Source organism: Spermophilus citellus, assembly GCF_964194105.1.
Source record: "Spermophilus citellus genome assembly, chromosome: 16".
Taxonomy (NCBI): Eukaryota; Metazoa; Chordata; class Mammalia; order Rodentia; family Sciuridae; genus Spermophilus; species Spermophilus citellus.
In genome coordinates, this window is record NC_138196.1 from 74,076,004 (window position 1) to 74,101,470 (window position 25,467).

The 25,467-nt window shown below is 39.1% G+C and overlaps 1 protein-coding gene across 2 annotated transcripts in view; it reads left to right on the forward strand.

The window, feature by feature from the left end:
- The window catches only part of XPO7 (exportin 7), an 83,670-nt gene that overhangs the window by 49,103 nt on the left and 9,100 nt on the right, over positions 1 to 25,467 (forward strand). Inside the window, exons 5-21 of one of the 2 annotated variants that reach the window (XM_081268977.1) lie at positions 63 to 155; positions 2,846 to 2,950; positions 5,241 to 5,406; positions 6,163 to 6,236; positions 7,776 to 7,895; positions 8,582 to 8,728; positions 9,954 to 10,126; positions 11,918 to 12,111; positions 12,559 to 12,664; positions 15,486 to 15,621; positions 16,133 to 16,206; positions 17,332 to 17,412; positions 18,110 to 18,173; positions 18,565 to 18,673; positions 19,574 to 19,680; positions 22,345 to 22,433; positions 23,189 to 23,296. In XM_081268977.1, coding sequence (XP_081125103.1) covers positions 63 to 155; positions 2,846 to 2,950; positions 5,241 to 5,406; positions 6,163 to 6,236; positions 7,776 to 7,895; positions 8,582 to 8,728; positions 9,954 to 10,126; positions 11,918 to 12,111; positions 12,559 to 12,664; positions 15,486 to 15,621; positions 16,133 to 16,206; positions 17,332 to 17,412; positions 18,110 to 18,173; positions 18,565 to 18,673; positions 19,574 to 19,680; positions 22,345 to 22,433; positions 23,189 to 23,296 — 1,946 coding nt within the window. The remainder of the gene's footprint in view (positions 1 to 62; positions 156 to 2,845; positions 2,951 to 5,240; positions 5,407 to 6,162; positions 6,237 to 7,775; positions 7,896 to 8,581; positions 8,729 to 9,953; positions 10,127 to 11,917; positions 12,112 to 12,558; positions 12,665 to 15,485; positions 15,622 to 16,132; positions 16,207 to 17,331; positions 17,413 to 18,109; positions 18,174 to 18,564; positions 18,674 to 19,573; positions 19,681 to 22,344; positions 22,434 to 23,188; positions 23,297 to 25,467) is intronic. The other variant, XM_081268978.1, reaches the window with a different exon arrangement.

Below are 25,467 nucleotides of genomic sequence, written 5' to 3' on the forward strand. Positions count from 1 at the left end.
CCAAATGCTAAAATCAAGCACACATGCCAACTCTTTCTGCCTTAACATATTTTTTTAACCAGGACAGTGTCGAATACTGCATCATTGGCGTCACAATTTTATCTCAGCTAACCAATGAAATTAACCAAGTAAGTGCTACAGCCTTCCTCATTGAAGTAAGTGACATATTTTTTCTTAGTCTTGGTGTTTTCTGCTATGTGTGGGATGATCTTTTTGGCCGTTGTGTGCTTTTGCGGTAAGTGATTAATGCCCTTTTGAAACAATCTTGTTCCATTGGGCTTTCCTCTGTAAGTGCAACCTAACCTCATTCTTTTTGTCCTGGTCCCCTTCTGTCTCCAGAATATTCCACCCTCCCATCTCAGCTTTTCTCATTGGTATTAATGTTCATTCTAAAGATGAGAATAATGGTCCTAAGTTAAAACCAGGAACCTTAAAAATAGAACCAGCATCATTTGTGTGCCCCTTTTTCCTATTTACATTAATGCATTATAGCCATTTATACATTACTTATTTCCCTGTGCTACTCCTAAAGATTTTTTCCTAGATTCTTTAGAATGTATGAACCATTCTGCTAATACCAGTTAATTTTTTTCTTGCAATTCTGGGGGTCAAATCTAGGGCCTCTCACGTACAGGCAAGCACTCTACCACTGAGCTGCAACCCCAGCCTGCGTGGGATTTAATTTTTTAAATAGTCATTGATGTCACATAGTACTACAGAGGAAACACCAGTGGCTTTTGTTTTTGTTTGTGTTTTTGCTCTGGCTTTTTTTTTTTTCCAGTTATTTATTTTCATATTCATCTAAAATTTTATAATTATTGAACAGGCCAATATTAATATTATAATATCTCACCTTTAAGTTGTCAATGTATTAATTACATTAGCACTGTTGTTGCTATTGCTCATAATTATGCAGACATTTTTATTAACCCCAAGAAATTTTAACTGTGAGTCAATACTCTTTTAATGCACTAGCTTATAGCCTGTTAAAATCTGAAATCCATGTGTTTTCTGTCACAGTAATTATCAGTAATTATCAAAATAATAGCTTATACTTTTAAGTGGTTATGATGTATCAGTTCCTTTTCTTAGCATTTTATATTAACTAATTTTAATCTCATAGCAGTCCTGCATGATAGGTATTGTAGTTATCCCATTTTCTGGATAAGAAAACTGGGGCACATTAAGGTTAAATAATTTGCTACAGTTAAATAGTAAGCAAGAGCATCTGAATTAGAACCCAGATAGTCTTGTTCCAGAGCTTGTGCTCTTAACTGACTGTTTAACCACTATTTCCTTTCTAGTAGGAGAGCATTCATTAACCAAAGATTGTGGCCTTAATGTTCTCCTCTTTGTAGTTTGTCCCCATAAAATACATAAATAGTTGATATAAAATCTTGCAAGGCTTTACTTCTCTTTCTTAAGAAAGTGATGAAGCAGGGTGCGGTGGAGCGCCCCTGTAATCCCATTGATCAGGTGACTGAGACAAGAGGATCATGAGTTCAAGGTCAGCCTCAGTAATTTTGCGAGGCCCTAAGACCCAGTGAAACCCTGTCTCTGAATAAAATATAAATAAGGGATGTAGATGTGGCTCTATGGTTTTAAGCTCAGTGGTTTGGTACCTTGGTTCAGTTCCCGGTACCAAAAAGAGAGAGAGGGGGAGAAAGTGATAAAAACATGACTGCCATAGTTTAAGTGTACTCTGTATTATGATCATTACAGCAGATTATATATGGTTCATGATATATATTGTAGCAGCTCCTTTGTTTTCTAAGACTACATGCTAACACAGTGACACTGAAACTAGAATTGGAATATTTTGAACCTTAAATAATATTCATTTTCCATAATTTTTTGGCTGTCAGATTCAATTCAGAAAGTATATTTCTGTCACAATTCCTGTTTGCACTTAGAAATAAAGTCAAGGAAAACTTTGTTGTCTGTCAGACATTTTGCTGATTTGATCAGCAAACAGATTTACATATTTAATAAGTGAATCAACTAAAGATACCCTGGATAACCTTGAAATTCTTGCATTCTATTTGTTGAGTGCCTACTATGTGTTCAAAATAGAAGGCATGTTAAAGAAGTAAAAGATTTAGTCCTAGTTAGTGTGATGGCACAAGCCTGTACTATCAGCCTCTCAGGAGGTGGAGGCAGGAGGGTCACAGGTTGGAGGCCAGCCTGGGGAATTTAGCAAGGCCCTGTCTCAAAATAAAATTAAATGGCTGGGGATGTAGCTTAGTGGTATAGCACCCCTGAGTTCAGTCCCCAGTACCAGAGGAAAATAAAAGATTTAATCTTTAATTACAAAAATATGTATAACTTAGCTGAAAAGTCATAAACAGAAATAAGTAAAAGACCAATACACCACTCATTGTCATTTATTTTAAGTCATGACTGTTAAAGACTATTTTGGAAATTCAGCAGAAACTTCAGCTTGCTATTCTGTTTTTGAGACTAAGCCACAATATGACATGACAATAATTATTAACAATGTCTGCCAACAGTTTGTTAAGTTTTACCTCTCCAAGTGCAGAGGAAAATAAAAATTTGCAGTAAAAATATTTATCCCTTCTTTTGTTTTTCCTCTGTAAGCTGTGAGAAATGAGATCCTAGCTAGCTGTCCTATCAGGACACTGAAACTAGAATTGGAATATTTTCCATATTTTCTCACTAGATGATTTAACTATAATTTAAGCTTTAAAAATGTGGTTTGTATTTATGTTGCTTTTATTGGAAATCCTCTGTTTTAAAGTCTCCATGAAAAATTCTTTCATTTTTGCTTTTTTTTTTTTTCCTATTAATTCTAAAACTGGCATTGGTCTATTCTGTTTCTACATAGGCAGACACCACCCATCCTTTAACCAAGCACAGAAAAATAGCTTCCTCTTTCCGAGATTCATCACTATTTGATATCTTCACGCTTTCCTGCAATTTATTAAAACAGGTACAGTCATGGGTTGGGTCATGCTTCCTACTTTTCTTTTGAAAGGATGAGAATATGTGGGAATTTGTTAGGGGACAGCTCCAAACTGAGGGCATTAGAGTTTTGCATTGCTTTAATCATTCCTCTCTCATATACTGTACATCTAGAGATATACAAAAAGCCAGCCAGGTTAACCAATAAAGTTAAAGACTGTGATTTTCCTACTTCAAAACTATTCCCTTAGGTAAACAGCAGTAAGTGAACACTTATCCCATTCTCCTATCTTAAAGGTATCAAGAATTTACCACAAAGTTAGAGATTTTGCTGTTTGTTTTTTATAACTACATAAAATCTCTATTCAGAGTGAAAGCATGTTAGTTTTATGGTGTTTGGATTCTTGGTACTTTGAAAGTAGGTTCAGACTGCACTGTTACCACACAAAACTAGGTTGACGCTTCTGTCCCCTGCTGAGTTAGAAACAGCAAATAAACAAGCAACATCTGTAAGGAAAAGTAGATTTTGAATTTTTAACATCCATTTAGATTTAATAACCTGAAGGGATATACAGTATCACATAAGGAAATTACCTGTTTTAATGTAGAGAGTTGGTTTTCAATTCATTTATTGTTAGAGTTGAAGAAAGAAATGTTAACCTACACATTTGTAACAATGTTTGGGTTCTTGGTCCCTGTGAGAAATTAAATGGGGTTAGCTACTAGCTTTTGTTCATTTTTGGTTTGGGGGTGGTTTGTTTGTTTGTTTTGGTTTGGTTTTTTTCCTCATTTTCCAATATTTCCCAGTTTAATTTTTAAAGGCAAATTTGGATTCTTTCTGTTGACACTGTTAATGATACTTATCTTTTACTCAGTTACTTAGTGTTACCTCTGAATTCCCGAATATTCCTGAGGTTTGGCAAGTTGCCTGGCAAAGCTGTTATACACCCTGAATGGGGGAAAGCTTTGGAGAAAACTCAGGGTTAAATCCTCCTCATTGATCCTATCAAAAACAAATGGCCAGCCAGTCACTGAGACACAGCTGGTGTAACCTTGGAGTCAATAAATATGCTCACTGTGGAGCTATAATCAGTTGTATGGTCTGCAGGTACACTGCAGGTGAACAAATAAATATCATTGGTGATTTTGTTTTAATTCTGGTTAAAAAGATTTCTGGTGATCATGGTAAGGATGGTGCTGAAAAGAGGGAGGAAGGAAGGTGAGCAAGTTGTGAAATTTCCTCAGAACTCCATCCAGAGTTTTACCATAGCCATGTCTAGAAATTGTTAGCCTCTCACAGGCAAATTTCACAATCCATCTTGCTTCAAATTCCCTGTGGCCATTTTGTCTCAACATATGAAAAATATGTTTTTTAAAGTTTATTTAAGGGCAAGGATGTGGAGGGAAAAGTGCACTCATACACCGCTGGTGGGACTGCAAATTGGTGCAGCCAATATGGAAAGCAGTATGGAGAGTCCTTGGAAATTGGGAGTGGAACCACCATTTGACCCAGCTATCCCTCTCCTCAGTCTGTACCCGAAGGACTTAAAAACAGCATACTACAGGGACACAGCCGCATCCATGTTTATAGCAGCACAATTCACAATAGCTCAACTGTGGAACCAACCTAGATGCCCTTTAGTAGATGAATGGATTAAAAAAATCTGGTGCATATATACACAATGGAATATTACTCAGCAATAAAAGAGAATAAAATCATGGCATTTGCAGGTAAATGGGTAGAGTTAGAGAAGTTAATGCTAAGTGAAGTTAGCCAATCCCCAAAAAAACAAATGCCAAATGTTTTCTTTGATATAAGGAGGCTGATTTGTAGTGGGATAGGGAGAGGGAGCATGGGAAGAATAGACAAACTCTAGATAGGGCAGAAGAGTTAGAGGGGAAGGGAGGGGGCATGGGGTTAGAAAGTATGGTGGAAAGTGATGATCATTATTATCCAAAGTTCATGTATGAAGACAGGAATTAGTGTGAGTATACTTTGTATACAACCAGAGACATAAAAAATTGTGCTCTATATGTGGAATTGTTGCTGTCATATATAAATTTAAAAAAACGAAAGGGGGAAAAAGTATCAACTTTATGTTTTTATAATAAATGTTATTAGTAAAAAGGAACAGAAGGGATTTTTATAGTAAGATTAACATGATAAAGTACAGCATATTTTTGTGTGGAAAACCATCAGTTTGTTCTGCTGAAATACAGTCCGCCTTTTCTGGCTCAGCATCCTGCTGCTGAATCTGGGAGCAAGCTGGGAAGAGAGGAACAATTGTTTGGGGCTCATTGTGTGCCAATTTTTCCAGGCTTCAGGAAAGAATCTGAACTTGAATGATGAAAGTCAGCATGGCTTGCTCATGCAGCTGCTCAAACTCACCCATAACTGCCTGAACTTTGATTTCATCGGCACATCTACTGATGAGTCCTCAGATGACCTATGTACAGTACAGATCCCCACCAGCTGGAGATCAGGTAACAGAGAAATTGCACCACCTGTATCAGCCTGCCCCACAGCTCCTCAGCATGTTCATAGGATAATCCAAAGAACCCCAGTGATTGCTTGTTTACTTAAAGCTTAGAATTTTGATAATTTTGATGTCTATTTTTATAATACAAGGGAGAGGTTGTTGGAGGAATCTCATAGATCCCCCAGCATGGGAAAACTCTTAATAAATGAATAAGAGTGGGCATGTATCTTCTTGTATTAATCATTAAGAGGCTTGTTATCTATTCAGAATAATACTGCCTTTAAAAATAGTATCAACCCAGCTACTCAGGAGGCTGCAGCAAAAGGATCGCAAGTTCAAGGCCAATCTGGGCAACTTAGTGACACCCTGTCTTAAAATAAAAAAGGTCTGAGAACATAGATCAGAGATAGAATGCTGGCCAGTACCAAAAATATGTATATATCATACAAAGAACTTGAGCTTACATTTGTTTTTGTGTTCCTAAGGATAAAATTTTAAATTCTTGATGTGGTTAGAGGTGTTAGGATTGTCTAAAATTCCCTGAGAACCAAAGAATGAATGTTTCTTATAGTTGCTGCAATTGATATTTTAAGGGGAAAAGTGGAAAACAAAAAGGTCCTAATAGTTACCACTTGCTAAGGATATAGACATTCTGTAAGATAAGTATGCAGCGGGATGTGCTCTCTTAGTATCTTAGAACAGAATAATATGATAGCACTCTGTGGACAAAGTAAAAGTGATGTCATTTGTCTTTTTTCAGCATTCTTAGATTCTTCAACTCTGCAGCTGTTTTTCGACCTGTATCATTCCATCCCTCCTTCATTCTCACCTCTGGTGAGTCAGAACCACTATTTCCAACACAAACTGTTTCTAAAAAATAGCAATGAGTGTTCATTCATTTTGTTTTATAGGATAGAAATACTAGGGTTAGTTATCTAGCCTTATGAGATTAAGCTTACAGCCTAAAGGTTCTGGCAATAACGGTTTCATTGTTTTTAAATTATTCCTGTCTATTGGCCAGTTGCTGCAAATGGTCAAGTTCTTTTTGTTCATCTTGTGTCTGTGTTTGACTTTGTACTATACTTCACATCCATGTCACGGGCTAGAGCATGAGGATTCATCTGATACTATCCGGCTGAACCATTAAGATTATGCTGAGAAGTTTTGACAATCCCCCAGGCAAATGTTACATAGTGATAAATGGAAACTGTAATGGAAAAACTAATTTGCATACTGTCCTAAATAACATTTGAAAGATATTAGGAATGCTGTATTTCCAATAGCAACGATTAATCTCAAAATCATTCAGATTCTAAAACCCTATTGGTCCAGTGTTTAGATTGTTGGTCTAAAATGCTGTTGTACATAAAATATACATAAGAAAATACAGTGAAGTACTGGATGTTCTGCATGGTGTCCACAGTGGACTAATTTCCTGGCCATTGTAATACTTTTCCAAATTAATATGGACCTTTGATTTAGAAGAAATGTGAATTCAGTGCTGTGTGCATCATTCAGGTCACTGCAGGAAAAGGGAGCACAGCCATGAGTGCTAATTAATGAAAAGATTGTTTGCAAAGGTATGGGCAGAATTGAAGGGAATTCAGCAAATGGTTGTGGTGCATTATCACCCACAGGAGCGGGGGCCTCCAGGAACAGAGGAAGGAAACCCTGAAGAGAGCTGAAGTTGTAGCTAAGGGGAGGACTGAAAGCAATAATTGTGGTCATTCATAGAAAAATTATGCCAACCCAGCCCAGCCAGAGGGTGGGGAAAAGGGCTCCTCTTTCTTTCTGCCTTCTGACCTCTGCCGGGACTTCCCGGTGGCTTAAGCCAACCAGAATCCAGAAGACAACGGAATGCTGCTATTGTTGAGAGGTCATATAGTCCCAGGGGACAGAGCAGGGTGGAGAAGGATACAAAATAGATTTGGGGGGAGCAAACAATGTAAATATGTAGCACAACACGGAAAATGTTTTCAGTGTAAAAGTTGTTTTTTCGGGGAATAGATCTGACTTGTTTATTTCATTATATATCACTACATAGCAAAGCCTGATTAGCCAAAAGTCTTTAAATTTTAAAACAAAACAAAAAAAATAAAAGTAAGTCTAAAGTTTTATTTAAAATATAATTTGCTTGATATTTTCTAAGCAAGAATCATTAAAGAAGCCTATGGGATTGTCTAAGAATAGTGTCTAAGGGAGCTTTCCAAGCTGTTAATGTAACCAGGAGTGGTTACTGTGATCAACTTAGATCTGATACTCTTTCTTTTGTAAAGTTGTTCCAGATACCCTAAGGAATATTATAGGCGGGAACAAGGTTTAGTAAAAATAGCCGTACCATCCTAATCACTGTATGTGTTGTATCCTGCTCAGGTATTATCCTGCTTAGTACAGATCGCCTCTGTCAGGAGATCCCTGTTCAACAATGCTGAGAGGGCCAAGTTTCTCTCCCATCTTGTCGATGGTGTTAAACGAATACTGGAAAATCCACAGGTAAGATTTTTGAGAATTTATATATGTATACAATTAATGTATGACTAACTATAGGAGTCAAAAAGAAGTTCATCTAGATGCCACACTTAGAAATCTCAGAGAACCATTTCATCTTGATCTTTAAGAGTTCTGTGAGTCTACATTTTAATCAGATTCTGAGAGTATTTGCCCCAAAGAGGAGTCAGTATCCTCCAGCTTCAGAAATGTAGGAGTCTTGGGAAGAGATCACTTTGATACAAAATAATAAGGATGAAGTTAGTCATGTTCCCCCAAGAAATTTAGCCTCTAAAGTTTGGATTTAGTTTTTGTTCGCAGTTTTTTTTATATATAAAGATACTTAGATAATTGTAAATAATAATGATATAAATGTATGAAACATTTGTATAATTTTGCCATTGTAGTAAATTACAGTATTGTGCTTAGTGATCAGTTTGACAGATGTATAAATGAGAAATTTTATTAGGTTTTCTTTGGTGGGAAATACACAGGCCAGTCACATCAGAGGTGGTGTCCTTCTGCCATTAATCAGCTTTAGAACCATAGGCAAGGGTTATGGTCCCTCTTGGATTTCCTTTGCAAACTCTGCTTATTGAAACTAATAATCCCATCTTATTGGTGGTTATTATGAACACATAAAGTGTGATTAATCACATTTTCCATTTTATCTTCCCCCGTGCTGTTGCCAGAGTTTATCAGACCCAAACAATTACCATGAGTTTTGCAGACTACTGGCTCGATTGAAGAGTAACTATCAACTGGGGGAACTGGTAAAAGTGGAAAACTACCCTGAGGTCATCCGCTTGATAGCCAACTTCACAGTGACCAGCCTACAGGTTTGTCTTGGATTGCTTTTGTGTTTCTTCTTAAACATTGGAATCTCTTCTCTTGCTTATTGATTTTGATCTTTTAAGGATACCTCTTACCTTGGCAAAGGTTATAAGTTACCCTGCAAAGTAGTTCCTGTTGTAGCTTCGTCTTTTAAGTTTACAAAAGTGCAGGGAGGGGCTTGGGTTGTGGCTCAGTGGTAGAGCGCTTGCTTGCCTGGCATGAATGAGGCACTGGGTTCAATTCTCAGCACCACATATAAGTAAGTAAATGAATAAATGAATGAATGAATGAATAAATAAATAAAGATTCCTAAACCAAAAAAAAGTTTTTAAAAAAAAAATAATAATTTTTTTTCAAAAATAGTGCAGGGAGGGGGCTGTGGATGTAGCTCCATGGCAGAATACTAGATTCGCTTGCAAGGTTCTCGGTGTGATCCCCATCACAACCCAAAAAAAAAAGTGTAAGGGATATGATTAAAGAAACATGTGGGAATTACAAATATAATATTCAGATTGAAAACAGAGGAAACTCCCTTTTAACCTCTCAACCTCTCTGAAAAAGACAGAATAGAACAGGGGGCTAGACCAAAGAATAAAAAGTTAGTAGCCTCTCTTTTTTAGTCTTTTAAAATAGATTTGTGGGTCTCGAACAGTATTGCATCAGAATCACTTGGGAGCTTGATGAAGAATACTGGTGCTTGAGTCTCACACACCCCGCCCCCCATAGTTTTCAATTCCCTAGGTCCAAGGTGGAGCCTTGACATCCCTATGTCTGACAAGTTCTCTAGGTGATTCTCATGCATACTAATAACTGAGAAACACAGAGGGCTTTCTTTGTGGGTTAGGTTTACATAGCCAGTATAGAACTGTCTTCTCATTAGATGCTTACCCTCTAAAAATACTAATAACTTTAAACTAGTTGCCACACATAGAACAAAGCCCATAAAATCTTATCCTCTTTTTTAAAACGTCTTTATCCTGGCTGGACGTGGTGCCTTACACCTATAATCCCAGCAGCTTGGGAGGATCATAAAACAAGGCCAGCCTGGGCAACATAGACCTTGTCTCAAAATAAAAAAATTAAAATGGTTGGGGATGTAGCTCAGTGGTAGAGTGCTCCTGGATTCAATCCCCAGTAATTAAAAAAAAAGTCTTTCATTTGTGACAAGTGGTCTGGGACTATGTATACAGAAATGAAAAATATGCCTTCTGCTCCTTTGGTTGTCCTTAGCACTGGGAATTTGCCCCAAATAGTGTGCACTATCTCCTGAGCCTGTGGCAGCGGCTGGCAGCCTCTGTGCCATACGTCAAAGCCACAGAGCCCCACATGCTGGAAACATATACTCCTGAGGTCACAAAAGCCTACATCACATCCCGGTTGGAATCTGTGCACATCATACTAAGGTAAGGAAATTTGGACTGATTGCTTCAACCCATTATACACACCCACTTGGCAAAGGGGGACTTGACATGAGTTCCATCAGTGCCAGTACTGTTTATAGTTATCCCTCCTTGTCAGCCTAGCAGCATAAAGTCTGAAAGAATAGTCTTAAACATCCTGTTCCTGTCCGCCTTTTCACTCTCTATAGAAATGTCTTTGACTACAAAGCACATTTGTATGTTTGTTCTTGCCACTGGTTTTCTTCAAATGTGAGAAATTTATAGGACATAGGTGATAAGAATTCTTAATATGTAAGTTATGGTGCTTAATGTTTACTCCTAAAGAAATAAGTCCAGTCATCAACTCTGACTTCAGAGCGTACTCAAAGACAAAAGAATTCAAGGCAGCTATCACTGATTGCAGTATATTAACACAGGGTTTCTGTCTACATTGACTATTAACTGGATCAGAAACCTGTAGTTAAAGAAATGTCAGGTTCTTTTAAAAATGACCCGTATTAAATGAAGTTGTCTTTGTTTTAGGACTCTGAATGTCTGATATGTCTTTTTTTAAAGTCACATTCTTAATTTCCTCAAAATCAAGAGCATTTGAATTAAGTTCTAACTGCAATTTGAGTCATTTCAAAATCAGAATATTCATGAAGTTCACTGGAAAACATTGCTGTATGCAGCAGGTTTCCAGGAGGCAGTGTTAAGGTAGAGAAGTGGGCCCAAGGAGTCAGGTAATAGCAGTGTGCTCTTGGTCAACTTTCTTCATTGCATTATTATAAAACACAAATAATAATAGGCCTACCTTATAAGGTTCTTACAAGGATTAAATTAATATAACCTGGCCTGGTGTGTGGGACATTGCAAACATAGTCAGCTGTGATTGTGCTGCTGCTACCGCCAAACATACTAAGATGGAACAATAGCAGCACACCATAGAACAAGGTGTTAAAATCTAAGAGCCAGTAGATAAGGCAAGACCTCAAACAGATCCATTTTTCCTCAGGTGCAATTCTGAAATCCAAGAAGATGCAAAGCTAAATTTTCTCAACAGTTTGGTACCAAAAATCACTTGGTGGCAAAATGTGATATGAGTTATTAGACCATTTATAGACTTATATTTTTAAAGCCTGTTTAAAATGACTGTTCACAATATTCATACATTTGCTATGGGAATATTAAGTCTAATAAGCCACAGGGCCCATCAAGGGCTTTATAATACATGGGAAAAGCATCACATTGCCTTCCTCAAATCTGAAAATTTCTGAAATCCTAAACACATCTGACCACAATAGCCTCACATAAAAGACTGTGTACTTATAGTCCCAACATTCATTGTAATTAGCAACAAGTGAAAGGCTAAACTAAAAGAGCTCAGAGAGGTGAGAAGATAAGGCTGCCAGGTTCACGGCAGACAAATTATTAAGGGATAGGAATTCAGGTGGGAAGATTTACTGCTAACAAATATAGTATACCTAAGGGAGACATGCCAGAGCAAAAGGCCTCTGCCTTCTTACTTTTAAAATATCCTTCCTTGGGGCTGGGGCTGGGGCTCAGTGGTAGAGCATGTGACTCAAATGTGTGAGGCACTGGGTTTGATCCTCAGCACCACATAAAAATAAGTAAATAAAGATATCGTGTTCATCTACAATTAAAAAAATTTAAATATCCTTCCTTAGGAAAAAGTAGTGTTGTCCTCTATGATAGGAAATGATGGCTGATTTAAGAAGAAAGAGAACTGCTGCATTGCAGAATTCAATAGGCATATTTTAAGAGAGCATCCTTCCTTTTACCCCTTGGGAGTAGAGATGGCCTGGAAGATCCCCTGGAGGATACAGGTCTGGTCCAGCAGCAGTTGGACCAGCTGTCCACCATTGGGCGTTGTGAGTATGAGAAGACATGTGCGCTCCTCGTACAGTTGTTTGACCAGTCGGCCCAGTCCTACCAGGAGCTTCTGCAGAGCGCCAGTGCCAGCCCAATGGACATTGCAGTACAAGAGGGTGAGTATATTGTGCAGAAGGGTTCTAGACCCCTGAGGAGATGCTATCAGAACCCTTAACTGCATGCCACCCTCCTTTGCAACCCCACCCCCATTCTTCATCCTCAGGTTACTTCCATATACACAGGAGAGTATTTGTGAATGAATGAATATCACAGGGGACAAGGGAAAAGTAACTAAAATCACACCTGCAGTGAGGGCTTTTAACTCTAAAGAATTGCTGCATTCTAAAAGTAATGACCTTGTCTACATGGAAACATTGATTATCTGGTGAATTTCCCCCTTGGCATCACTCTTACTAGAGCAAGGGAATAGCCATCATGTGCAAGGAAAGTAAGACGTTATGACTTCACCAGAGTTTCCTTAAGATTAAGGAAGCTCCTAATGAAGAGTGTCTTGGTGAAATTATCCCTGGAGGGGTCACTGATGAGGCTTCCTCCTACCACAGGGAGGCTGACGTGGCTGGTGTACATCATCGGAGCTGTGATAGGTGGCCGGGTTTCTTTTGCCAGCACTGACGAGCAAGATGCTATGGATGGCGAGCTTGTATGTCGGTAAGACCACTCCCCAGCCACTTTGGATGCCCTGTTGACGTTCACTTACAGACCAGTCTTAGGAAGCAGAACACCATGAAAACAGGCCTGCTGCAGCTCCAGCTTCCAGCCTTCATAAGTGCAGTGAGAGCTCTGCCTACAAACTTATCAAAAAACATTTCAGCAATAATTCAGCAGGAAATGATGGGGACAGAATTAGGAAAATTAATGTGGGAGTAACCATTAGTTCTGTTTAAGGATCATGTCTCAGCGTTAGTGGAATGTAGGCTGATTTGCCATGCCAACACAAGTTACAAGGGAAACTGGTTTCTCAAATGTCACCAATGGTAAAATTATAGAACTACAGACTTTTCAGATCTATCTCTCAGCCACATATCCATTCATCAAGTTATTTTGCCAGTGTGTTGGCACATACCTGTAATCCGGGCAACTCAGGAGGCTGAGGTAGGAGGATTGCAAGTTTGAGGCCAGCCTCAGCAACCCTGTCTCCAGAATAAAAGCTGGGGTGTAGCTTGGTGGAAGAGCACCCTTGGGTTCAATCTCCATTACCAAAAGAAAAAAAATTTTTTTTTCAAGTTATTTTGTATCTGTGTAATCTTCATTTTATTAAAAACCTTTTAATGAACATTAGAACTTATTGAAAACTTTTCAAAGTCAAAGAAAAGAAAGATGGCACATAACTAGTGATTTCTGAAAGTTTACATAGCAGAAATAAAAGGCACAATTTTTTTAAGGCAGATGTTCTCCAACATGTTGATCTTAGACCTACCTTACCCTCTTAAAGAAAAAAAGGCATTGAGGTCTCCAGAAGAGCAGTTGGGGTTTAAAACAATATGTATATTAATTTATTATAAAACACTAATGAGCCCATTGAATGCTAACATTGTTTATTTTTATGAAGAAAACTATTTTTCAAAAAAATTAATGAGAAGAGCAGTGTTGTTTACATGTTTGCAAATCTTTTTTTTTATCTTTTTAATATTTTTTTTTAGTTTTCGGCAGGCACAACATTTTTATTTTATTTTTATGTGGTGCTGAAGATTGAACCCAGTGCCCTGCGCATGCCAGGCGAGCACGTTACCGCTTTAGCCACATCCCCAGCCCCAATTTGTAAATCTTTTTCATGTCTGCATGGTGGAATTCAGCTGGATTCTCATACCTACTTCTGCACTCAGTCTGTGTCTCACGTGGCCTGTAGCCTCTGGGAAGCCTGCTACACACTCATGAGATTATAAGCAAAAAGGACCGAAAATGTCTTTCTACTGTTGTGAATGATTTTGTGACCTTGCAGAGGCTACTACTGTAAAGAGTTCTAAACCTTCAGATGTTCTCTTTAGGGATGCACACACTTTAACCTGATGCCGTAGACTTTACTTGTCCCCGAACATCTCAATCTATAAATTCTTTTCCTTTTTAATAAATTTTATGGATAGTCTAGTTAAACCTCATTAGTCACATTGAGCTCTTGGGCAACTTTTATTTTTTATTTGCAGTGCTATGGATTGAACCCAAGGCTGAGCTATACCCTCAATCTATAATTCTTATTCCTCTGAAATTCCCTTTTTGTCTCTTTCTATGTCCATTTGCCTTAGCTGCCTTAATCCTAACAAGAGTCTCCATGGTATTGTCCATTGTCCTTTTTTTTTTTTTTTAAGAGAGAGAGAGAGAGAGAGAATTTTTAATATTTATTTTTTAGTTCTCGGCGGACACAACGTCTTTGTTGGTATGTGGTGCTGAGGATCGAACCCAGGCCGCACGCATGCCAGGCGAGCGCTCTACCGCTTGAGCCACATCCCCAGCCCCCTCCATTGGCGTTCTTTGAAGAACTGAGCAAAGATGAAATAAGAATGATCAAGTGTGGTGGCACACACCTGTAATCCCAGCTCCTCATGTAACTGAGGCAAGAGGATGGCGAGTGTCAAAATAAAAAGTTTTAAAGGACTGAGATATAACTAAGTAGTAGAGCATTCCCCTAGCATGTGCTAGACTCTGGGTTCAATCCCTAGTACCGCAAAAAAAAAAAAAAAAAAAAAGAAGAAGAAGAAGAAGAAGAATGAAATTTAATGCCTTTCTGATTTTGCAGTCTACTATGATACTGTGTGTATCATGATATATAAATTTAGTTTAGATGGTGTCTTATATTTCTTAGCTCAAGTGTTGCAACACAATGACTGAGTCTAATTTACTTATGATATGTAACAAATAGTTTGCTGCCTGTTCTCACACGAAAATGTCAGATGACTCACTTAAAGTAACATCATGCCTATTCATTCAATATTCTTTCACTTGCATTGCATTATGCTTTTTTGGGAAGAGAGCATTGTAGGCAAAAGAGACAAAAACACGGTGCACATCTGCTGTTTGTCCTTGTCCCTGGAAGTGCTATGAACATTATGTTTCACATATCTTTATCTCCTTCGTGGCTCTGAGAGAAAAGATTGAGAACCCTGGGCTAGTCCCTCATTTGTATAGATGAATGGAGTGCATAAAATTGTTCTATCCAAGCTCTCAGAAATTTTAGGAAATACCATGACCCGTCATGCCAGTGTGTTCCATAGTTTTTAAGCTGATTCTCAGTTCTACCCCTATCCAAGATCTCAGTGACAAACGTCTCACTACTCATTCCTTAGTTGTGGTTCCTGTGGGGCAAGAAATGGAGACTGTTTTTTCCCTCACCCAAGCTTACAACCTGCAGAGAATGCCTTTCAGATAGGCTAGATAAGGAGAAGAGGAGGTATGTTTGGCTGTTTCAGGGTAGGTTGGGGTGTGTAGGGTGACGAGGCTATCCTGCTGTTGAGAATCATTGCTCCTCTTCCTCTAGGGTGCTCCAGCTGATGAACCTAACAGATTCTCGCTTGGCTCAGGCGGGTAACGAGAAGCTGGAATTGGCCATGCTGAGCTTTTTTGAACAGTTTCGTAAGATCTACATTGGGGACCAGGTGCAGAAATCCTCAAAGGTAACAGACTTACAATTGGCTCCATTTAGTTCTCACTTCTCACACATGAAATTGCTGATTGAGAGAAACTGTTGAGATACAGTCTCCAGATTTTAGGTACTGGGAAACTACAAATGTTTTCTCTTAGTGTGTAGAATTCTGGAGACTTATTGAGGAATTGGGTCTATTCCTCCTGAATTCCATATGCTTAACAAATGGCCAGTCAAAACATCTGTTGTTCTTCCCCAAATTGGCAATTCTTAGTCTCTATACATGAATTAATGTTCAGAACAGCAGAAGGTTTTGGCAGAGTTTTTGTGATTTCAGGATTGAAGGGGACCAATAAGAGAGCTCAGCATCTATCCAGTATTTTGTAATACTTAGAAACTGGCTCATCCCTTCAACAGGGGTTCACAGGATTGTTTTCAATTTTCTTCCCACATCTTACTCCCTGAATATGTACAAAAACAGTCCAGGTATGTGATTGTTCTAATATTCTCTGGTTACTTTGTTTTCCTTTACATGACACCAGCTGTACCGCCGACTCTCAGAAGTTCTCGGCTTGAATGATGAGACCATGGTCCTAAGCGTCTTCATAGGAAAAATGTAAGTGTTTCAGCTTGCCCTCAGCAAGAGGCCCTTGCAGTCCTGTTGCAACTGTACAATGTGATCTGGGCATTGTGCTGCCAGTGCCTGGGTATTATAGCATTGATCGTTTGCGTCAGAAAATTGTGCCTTTGAGTGTGTGACAAGCTGTGCTTAGAGATATGGCCCGGCCCCAGAGCATTCCAGGCTTGTACAGAATCTTCTCTTTAGCCTCTGGGATCACAGGTGAAACCTTGTCATGGCATTAGCAAAATGGCTCTCCTTCCCCAGTGACTGGTGCTTGACCTCTCACCTGATCCCTGAGCTACCCAGGATGCCCAGAGCAGGCATCACTTTCTGATGCTGATTTCCATTAGTTATGCCCCCAGGGGAGAGCCCCACTTTCAGATGGGCTTACTCCTGTCAGGAAGCATCATACCCACTGAGGGTCTTAAATCTCCAAAATCTGGTGCTATTATTTGAATTGTCTTCAAAGTTGGCGCTCCTGATTGGCCCTTTTTTGTTTTTGTTTTTGTTTTTAAGTTATGCCCCTTTAGTTACATTTTCCCCTCTTTAGGAGCTCGATTTATTAAAGCGCACACTAGGAGCCAAATATATTACCCAGGGCTGTGTGCAAAGTGATGTTTTGCCTCCTTCCAACTATCCCAGCCCTAAACACTCATATCCATGAGCTGGTTAATAATTTAAGATGGAAAAAGCAAAGGGGGTCTAAAGGACTCTGCCAGCCAAGAATCCAGAAGCAAGGGCTACTAGAATTCTGCAGCTGACAGTGGATGGTGCAGGTGCAGAATTGCATACGTCTGCATGTTATCACTGCCGCAGAAATCTCTTACCCTTGCTGCAGAAATCAGCCCTGGAGTGCCCCAGAATTCCAAGGGCCTGGGTATGGGCCAGTGTAGCTTTGGAACCAAGTAGTGAAGATTATCTGAAGGATAATTTTTCTAGTCAACCAAATGTAAGTACGGAGATTTTATACCCATTTTTTTTTTGTGGTCGTGATGTCTGTGAATTGGTGATGCAGATGTGTGGTGACTTGATTGATGATATTCTTCTTCTCCCAGCCTTCAAGGAGACCAGGCAAATCAAAAGTGTCTCTTGCTTTTTTTTTTTGTTTTTGTCCTCCAGCATCACCAACTTGAAGTACTGGGGCCGTTGTGAACCAATCACCTCTAAGACACTACAGCTTCTCAATGACCTGTCCATTGGATATCCTTTTCTAAGCTGGCTTCTGTGCACAGCAAAAAGTATGACATGCTAGTCTTGGAAATTATGGCCTCCTGCTGTTGCTACTTTCATTAACTATAGTATATACTTGGGTATCCTCCATTTTCCTGAAATTAAAGCAGTACCCACACAGAATCCAGAATAAAAGTTCCCAGCTGATTGGTGGAAGCATCCTGATGATGTTAACCTTTGCAACTATAAAGTTTGAATTGCTCTCAGTGAGCTTTTCACAACCATGGGTCTACAAGAACAGTAAATCCTATAAAAGTATTTGAGCTATTTTTCTCCTCAGTTCTCCCAAAGGTTGTACACAGCTGGTGTCATTCTGAATAGGAGAGGAGCTTATTCTTGATACACTGTGGTTACCTTAGGCAAGATCAAGTTAAATTCTCTCTTGGAACCCCCCCATCCAGAAAGCTGCTCTAGGATATTCATAATTCATACGAGAAACTGCTGGGTTTTATCAATTTCCTTACAGATAGGTGTTTAATATGACTGTTCTCTTATTGATCAGTTAAATACTGCTTAGAAGAGAACAAATTTTTTTCCACTTGGCAATGGTATACTCAAGTGGATTGGAAAAATAGATGTTTGGGTAAACCGTACTTAATCCAAGGGGTTTTTTTTCCATCTTAAAGATTCTTGGTTGGCTTCACACTTTCCTTGACTTTGTCTTTACGTACAGTAGTGTAAGGAAGTTAGTGAAGCTTAGTGCGGTACAGTTCATGCTGAACAATCACACGGTGAGTGATTCGAGCCCCTCTTCCATCCTCTCTCCATAGTCCACACACATGAAGGAGAGGTCAAGCTGAGGTCCTGGCTGCCACCACAGCACAGGCTGTTCCCACTCCCATCACACTGCCAGATTACAGTTCCAAGCATCAGAGCTGCTTTTTGAGATCAGGGTGACCTGAGTTATATTGACATCACCTGCTACATTTATACCTGAAATAAGTTGTTAGCAGGTAACAACCACAATAATTTTAAAAAGAAAAGAAAAATACCTTTACATCCTTAAGGAATGACCATGGAGCCATTAGCCTAAAAGGGCTCAGTAATTCTCAAATTACTGGCTTGCATTCTGCCTCTAACCCATGTTTTCACCTTTTTAACGTGTTTTCTTTTTTTCAATAGAGCGAGCACTTTTCATTTTTGGGTATTAACAATCAGTCCAACCTGACTGACATGCGGTGTCGGACTACCTTCTACACAGCACTTGGGCGTCTCCTCATGGTGGATTTAGGTACTGCAATAAATCCTGAGGCTCATGAATTAATCTGGCACTGTTTAAATTTTTATTTGAGAACAGAAAACTGTATGTGGGGGAAATCTTCTCTGTTGTTTCAGTAATAGCAAAATCATCTGGAATAACAGTCAAATTTCACCAAGAACACATCATGCTGGCATAGTCCCTATAACTGGAAGAGAATACAGCATATTCCCAAAGTTTCTGATATGCTTATGGCTATAAAATTCTCATCTGTAAAATAACAGAATTGTGCTTTGAGACTCCTGAACGCATCCTATTGGCCAGATACCTCCTCCCCCCCCCCCCCCCAAAGTTGAGGTGCAAACCCAGCAAAGGGTTTACTGTTCAGGTTTCCAGCACATATGAACCAGGAGGGTTTGATCATCTCTGCAGCGCTGATGGTGATAAAAGTAATTTAGGGTCAATAATAACTGAAGCTCAGTGGTTATTCTAATTTTAAGCTATTTGAATTTAATCCTACTAAAATGACATTATGCAATCTAGGTTTATGAAAAATTACTAAGTAAGCATGAAGAAAGCTTCCCAAGTACCTCTTTCAGGTTTGAGTCTTGCCTAGTTCTCATACCAGCCATTGTCCTTTCTTAACTGTCTCTTAATTCTTACTGAAGGCTAAGTCACATCGTACCTAATACACATACCTGTATCTCTGATACTGAGACTCAACCTCAAAAACTTAGGCGATCCCTGCACTAGAAAGTTTGTTGTTTTCTAGTTTCCAAATTTGTTCTTAAATTACTGTGAACTCTATTAGGATGCCGGGACCCTTGGAATTACTCTGGGGCCTACTATTCTTTCATCCCGGCTTATTTCTCAGGCACATGCAGCTTGGATTGTTTGGAATCAGGGTAACACATGGGGTTGTTTCTCTTTCAGGAGAGGATGAAGATCAGTACGAGCAGTTCATGTTACCACTCACAGCAGCATTTGAGGCTGTGGCCCAGATGTTCAGCACTAACACTTTCAATGAGCAAGAGGCAAAGGTGAGTCTGACACCCACCAGCTAATCAGCTTCTGGTGGAACACGGTCCTTGAGAGAGCCCAGGCTAGCAAGCACTGCCAGAATAGTGCTCATCCTTATACTACCCACTGGTTAGCACTAGACTTAATCTTTTGGGATTGTGAAATTGAAGAATTAGTAGAGATTTATTAAAGTCTAATATTTTGCATTAAAGTATATTTATTCTGAAGCAACTCTTAAGATTTTTTTAATGTGCATTTTCAGATATATTAGCATAAAGTTATTTACAATTTCCTGACTTTTCGGTCACTGCTGTATGTCCCCTTTTCATTTTTGATACTGCTCATAGAAAGTTTTTGGTTTTTGGTTTTTGGTTTTTTTTTGGTTTTTTTTTGGTACCAAGAATTGAACCACTTATCATTGAGCGACATTCCCAGCCCACCTCCCCCTTCCCCCCCCCCCCATTTTGAGACAGGTTCTCACTAAGTTGTTTAGGGCCTTGCTAAATTGCTGGGGCTGGCTTTGAACTTGTGATCCTCCTGCCTCAGACCCCTGAATTGTTTGGGGATTACAGGGGTCCACCACCACTGCTTTTCTGAATCAGTACTGGCTGAGATTTTGCAGTCTTATTAGTCTTTGCAAAAAACAAAACATAGTTCTGTTTTACACATTCTACGTGGTTTATATTTTATTCATTTCTACTCTATTCCACTTTATTCCTTTCCACTCTCATCTTTGTTTTCATGTAATTTTCTTTAGAGTTACTCAGTTCTGACTTATTTGCAACCCTTCTTTCCTGGAATAATCAATATATAAAACTATCAGTGCCTCTTAGCATATTATTCCACATTTATTTTTAATTGTGGTAAAACTATATGAACTTTACCATCTTGACTATTTTATGTATATAGTTTAATAGTGTTAAGCCATTCTACCTTGTTGTGAAACAAATCTTCAGAATGCACAAGGGTTTTTAAAAATTTTTATATACACATGATGATAAGTTTTTTATAATTTCTCATTTCTGTTAAGATTCCTGCTTCGAATTTCTATGTGTACGGATCTTAAGTTACTTTTAGTTGTTAATATCTGGCTCTCAGAATTGTCATTCATTGATTATTGCTTTCCTCATCTTTTTACTTCACACACACCTGCTCTCCTGACCTAGAGGTAACTGCTCAAATCATAAGATACCAGGATGTTAATATATGTAATGCTTTCTACTGCACTTCTAACAGCACCGTAGCTGAGTAGGAGAACCACCAGATAGGGTATTGCAAGGCTTTACCTGATTTTGTGAAGTTCTCCCTTTTTGTCTTTAAGTATCATAGTTTTCCATCTTCACATCAGCAGGCTAGTTAGCAACATCACTTTGTCCAACTCTCTACCCTTTTCCTTTGTGTTTTTGGAGTCTGATGAGTACGATTCTAAAAGATGAGGGTAAGTGTGGAACATATTGGTGACTTAGGCTACAGTATTAACCAGTATCAAGGACTTAACTAAGGGGGATCAGTGAATATCAGGTCTTTTCCCATCATATTAGTTCCATTAAAAGCAAGTAAAAATTACCCACAAGAACCTCCTTGACAATGGACTACAGCAATCAGACACATCTTTGTCATGTCCCTTGGAACAAGTCTTTTAGGCTGACCATGTTTTAGACTAGAAAATTGAGCTCCTGGTATCAGCTCAGAAATAGAACCATATGCTTAAAGCACTCTATTCAAAAAAGTGTGGTAATTTTTGCCAAAAGAGTGAGGATCCCCATATGTTCTACCTTCTTGAGCATGTTGATAACTGTTGGAGTTTAAAAGCAATCTTAATCCTGATAGAACCCCCCCCCCCCCAGTAGAAATTTTGTTAATGGAGTATTGGGTTTGACATCTTGGTGCATGCTTGTGAGTCCTAAGATGGGCCTTCCTACCACCTAGCAGTATGAGCACTGGCAAGTTATTTGGCCTCTTCAAAGCCATGTCTCTGTCAGAGGAGAGTATAGTGATTACAGCCCCAAGGTTTGACATAATAGTCTTATTTCCAGACCCCAACCAAAGAGAAGGTACTTTGTAAATTCCCCTTATCTTCCTTCTGGTAGGGTCTGCATTTGAGTTCTTTTAAGACACAAACCTTTAGGATATGTGGCTCTTCTGTCTTTTCTTCTGTGGGCCTTCCCCCCACCCCATTCTTTTGGAATGGCTTTTTTTTTCCCCCTTAAATTTATCATTTTAATATCTTTAAAACTTACCAGCCTTGATTTTTGCTATACTGAGCCACAGACCATCCTGTTTTCTTAGGCAGCTTGTATGTCCTTTATCTGAAATACTTACACCAGAAGTGTTTCATATTTTTTTACTTTTTTTTTTTAATATTTGCATACACATAATGAGATATCTTGGGGATGGGACCGAAGTCTAAATACAAAATTCATTTGTTTCATATCACTCAAAAAAGTTTTGGATTTTTGAGCATTTCCTACTTTGGATTTTCATATGAGGATTCTCAACACAATAACAAGCTTTCCAGAACTCATTTTTCAAGTGAAAAGATCTCATTCTAGCATGGAGGAAAGTGATTCAAAATATTCAGTAAATATCTGTTGAACTAGAAGGAAGAATTTGATTACAAGGTGTGTGAAATCCCCCATTGTTTGGCTTTTCTTCTATTTTTACATTTTTGTCTTCTGTTACAGCGAACTCTAGTTGGCCTAGTGAGAGACCTGAGGGGGATAGCTTTCGCCTTCAATGCCAAGACCAGCTTCATGATGCTGTTTGAATGGATGTATCCTAACTCAAACTAGAATTATAGTATACAAGTCTCAACTGGAGCATAACTTGGTGATGGAGTTACGGGGGTTGGGGGGTTGGCAGGGGAGGCATGGTGAGGCAAGAAGATGAGGAGTTTCCCATAAGGTCTGCCATGTGTCTGTCCTATAAGCTACCATTTCAAAGTGGTCTAATGACACAGTGTTGCCTGAGGTTAGGACATGAATGAGATCATTTCCCAGTTTCTCTTATAGGGCCCAGATATATAAATTCCTGTGGAACTGTTGCATGTAAACTCCATTACTCTTAGAAAAGAGAGATGGTTCCATGTACTCCCTACCCCTGAAAAAAAATGAAAGGAAGAAAAGAAAAACAGTTTTTAGTATTAGGAAGTCTAACTTTACTTCATAATCTTAAACAGATCATTTCAAATCTGTGTGCCTCTGTTTAAATAATTATGACAAGGAAATAGTTTATCCCCTGTCCCATCATAGCAGTGGTAAAGAGTAAATAACAATATGAAATACACTGTGCTTTGCAGAAAGAAAAGCACTGTATAATTTAAAGTGTATCATTAGATACACTTTACAGGCTAAAAGAGTACAAAATCACTTCAGCATTTTCTAGATAGAATGATTCCCAGGTTAGCAAGCAAGAGACAGGAAAGTAGTGGACTATAATTTGAGTTTATACTTGGCTAGTGCTGACAAATTGTTTAAAATTCTGTATCTTTCTGGATTCAGAAATTCTTCCTCAGCTTCTCATTTACAGATACCCATCCTACATGCCAATTCTCCAGCGGGCCATTGAGCTCTGGTACCATGACCCAGCTTGCACCACACCTGTGCTCAAGCTGATGGCTGAACTAGTTCATAACAGGTAAACAGGTGGAAGACATCAGAAGGGCATAGCTACTCTTTAGCTGAGAAAGCCCTGAGAGAATTTTCTTTATCTCATGCTTTGGGAAGACTGTGGGAGATAAGATGGCACTGCTATCAAACTTGAAAACCCATAAAAGTTTGTTTTTCTTTGAAAGAAGAATATAAACCACACAAAGCCATAGCTGCCTGCAGGAAATAAGTCACCTGTTAGTCTCAGGGTTTCCATTCTTATGAGAAGGAAGTTTGGCAAACAAGATTCTGATTTCCCTGCCTACAGATACAAAAGTTAATGTGGTAATGGTATCACGTCTGGCACATTTCAGAGTAGAGCTAGTTGAAAAGGTTATGAAATAACCTTCTTTAGAAAAGTGCTTATTTAGACAAATTGAAGAGGGATCAATAAAATTTTGCTTTTGTTGAAAAGTAAGAAATACTTCCAAAACACCAAATTTTAAATTTGCCCGACAATTTAAGGATGGTTAAAAAGGAAAGACCAGCACCTTAGCTTTGCTAGAATTTCAGGTATATGTACATCTGTCTTGGCACTCTGAGAGGATTCATTTTCAAAACTATCTTAGAACTGGGTGTAGCGGTGCACACCTGTAATTCCAGCCACCCAGGAGTCTGAGCAGGAAGATCACAGGTTCAAAGCCAGCCTTGTCAACCTAGTAAGACCTTGTCCTCAAACTAAAATTTTAAAAAGATCTGGGGATATAGCTGTCATAGAGTACCCCTGAGTTCAATTCCCAGTACCTCCCAAAAAAAATTTAAAAAGAATTATTTATTTATAAAATAGATACTTGAGAGTACCCAGTGTCTGCCAGGCCACTTCCTTATGTGTTGTGCTAGGCAGAATCTCTGCTTTCTTCACTGTTAAGTGCAAGGAAAAGAAGAGGACAGTTTCAGGTTGTGATTAAGTGCTGTGGGAAAAAAGAAAAATTGAAAGGAATAGGAAGCTCAAGGAACGCCTCTTAGAGACTCAATGACAAGACAACTCTGGTAGCCCTGCAAGGGTAAGGGGTGGTCTAAACTGAGAACACAACTGCAGGGTACTAAGAGAGGCAGAGTTTGCTGGGATCTGAGACAGACAAATGCCACTGTGATGACAGCCTGGCAAAGGCAGGCTGTGATAGAGAGAGTCAAACCAGTAGGCAGAGGCCCAGTTTCCTGTGTCCCACACAGCAGTAGAGGAATTGGCATTGATTCTCATTGCAGTGGGAAGCTTCTAGGGCATTTTAAGCAAGGTTGTAAAATGATCTTGATTACATCATCTAAAGGTGTTGTTCTAGCTGCTGCTGTATAAAGAATGGGGACCACTGCAGGCAGGAGTAGAAACAGGGAGGCCCTATAGGCAGTGGGTGGATTCAGGGCACATTTTAGAACTAGATCTTCATGGATTTGATGGAGACAGGGGGAGTCAAGAAGGGCTCCAGGATTTGAGACTTCACCAACCTTTGTCAGATGCTTACAAGTAGAGCAGACAAATCCCAGCTACTAGAGAGGCTGAGGGCAGCCTGGGCAATTTAGTGAGACTCTGTCTCAAAAGGGGATGGGTGTGTAACTCAGTGATAGAGCACTCCTAGGTTCAATCCCCAATATCACCACCACCACCACCCCATTAAAAAAAAGAAAGAAAGAAATTTGACAATAGAAGAGGTTTTATGCTCTCATGAACAAATAACTCAAAACAATATTGTTGGAAAAAAATCTTCCTTTTCTGCCTAGCTTCTACTGGAGCAATCCAGGTCCCTTTGTATCTTTTCTTCTTCTAAAATGGTAACAATATATATATACCCCTCCCTCCCTTCATTGTCACTGAGGCTATAAGGGTGATTGAATTATTGTCTAAAGGGCTGTAATAGGAGCTATATGTCAAGTGCAATTGGGAATTATCAAAGAGTAATTTTAGATGTTGCCTCTTTTTGTTTGCTTTGGTGCTGGGGGATTGAACCCAGGGGCACTCAACCACTGAGCGACATCCCCAGCCCTTTTTTAATTTTGAAACAGGGTCTCACTAAATTGCTGAAGCTGGCTTCAAACTGACATTCTCCTGCCTCAGCCTCCCAAATTGCTGGGATTACTGGCATGTGCCACTATACCCAACTTGTTTGCTTTTTGGCTTTTCTTTTTCAGTGCAAAGGATGGAACTCAGGGCTTCACATATGTTAG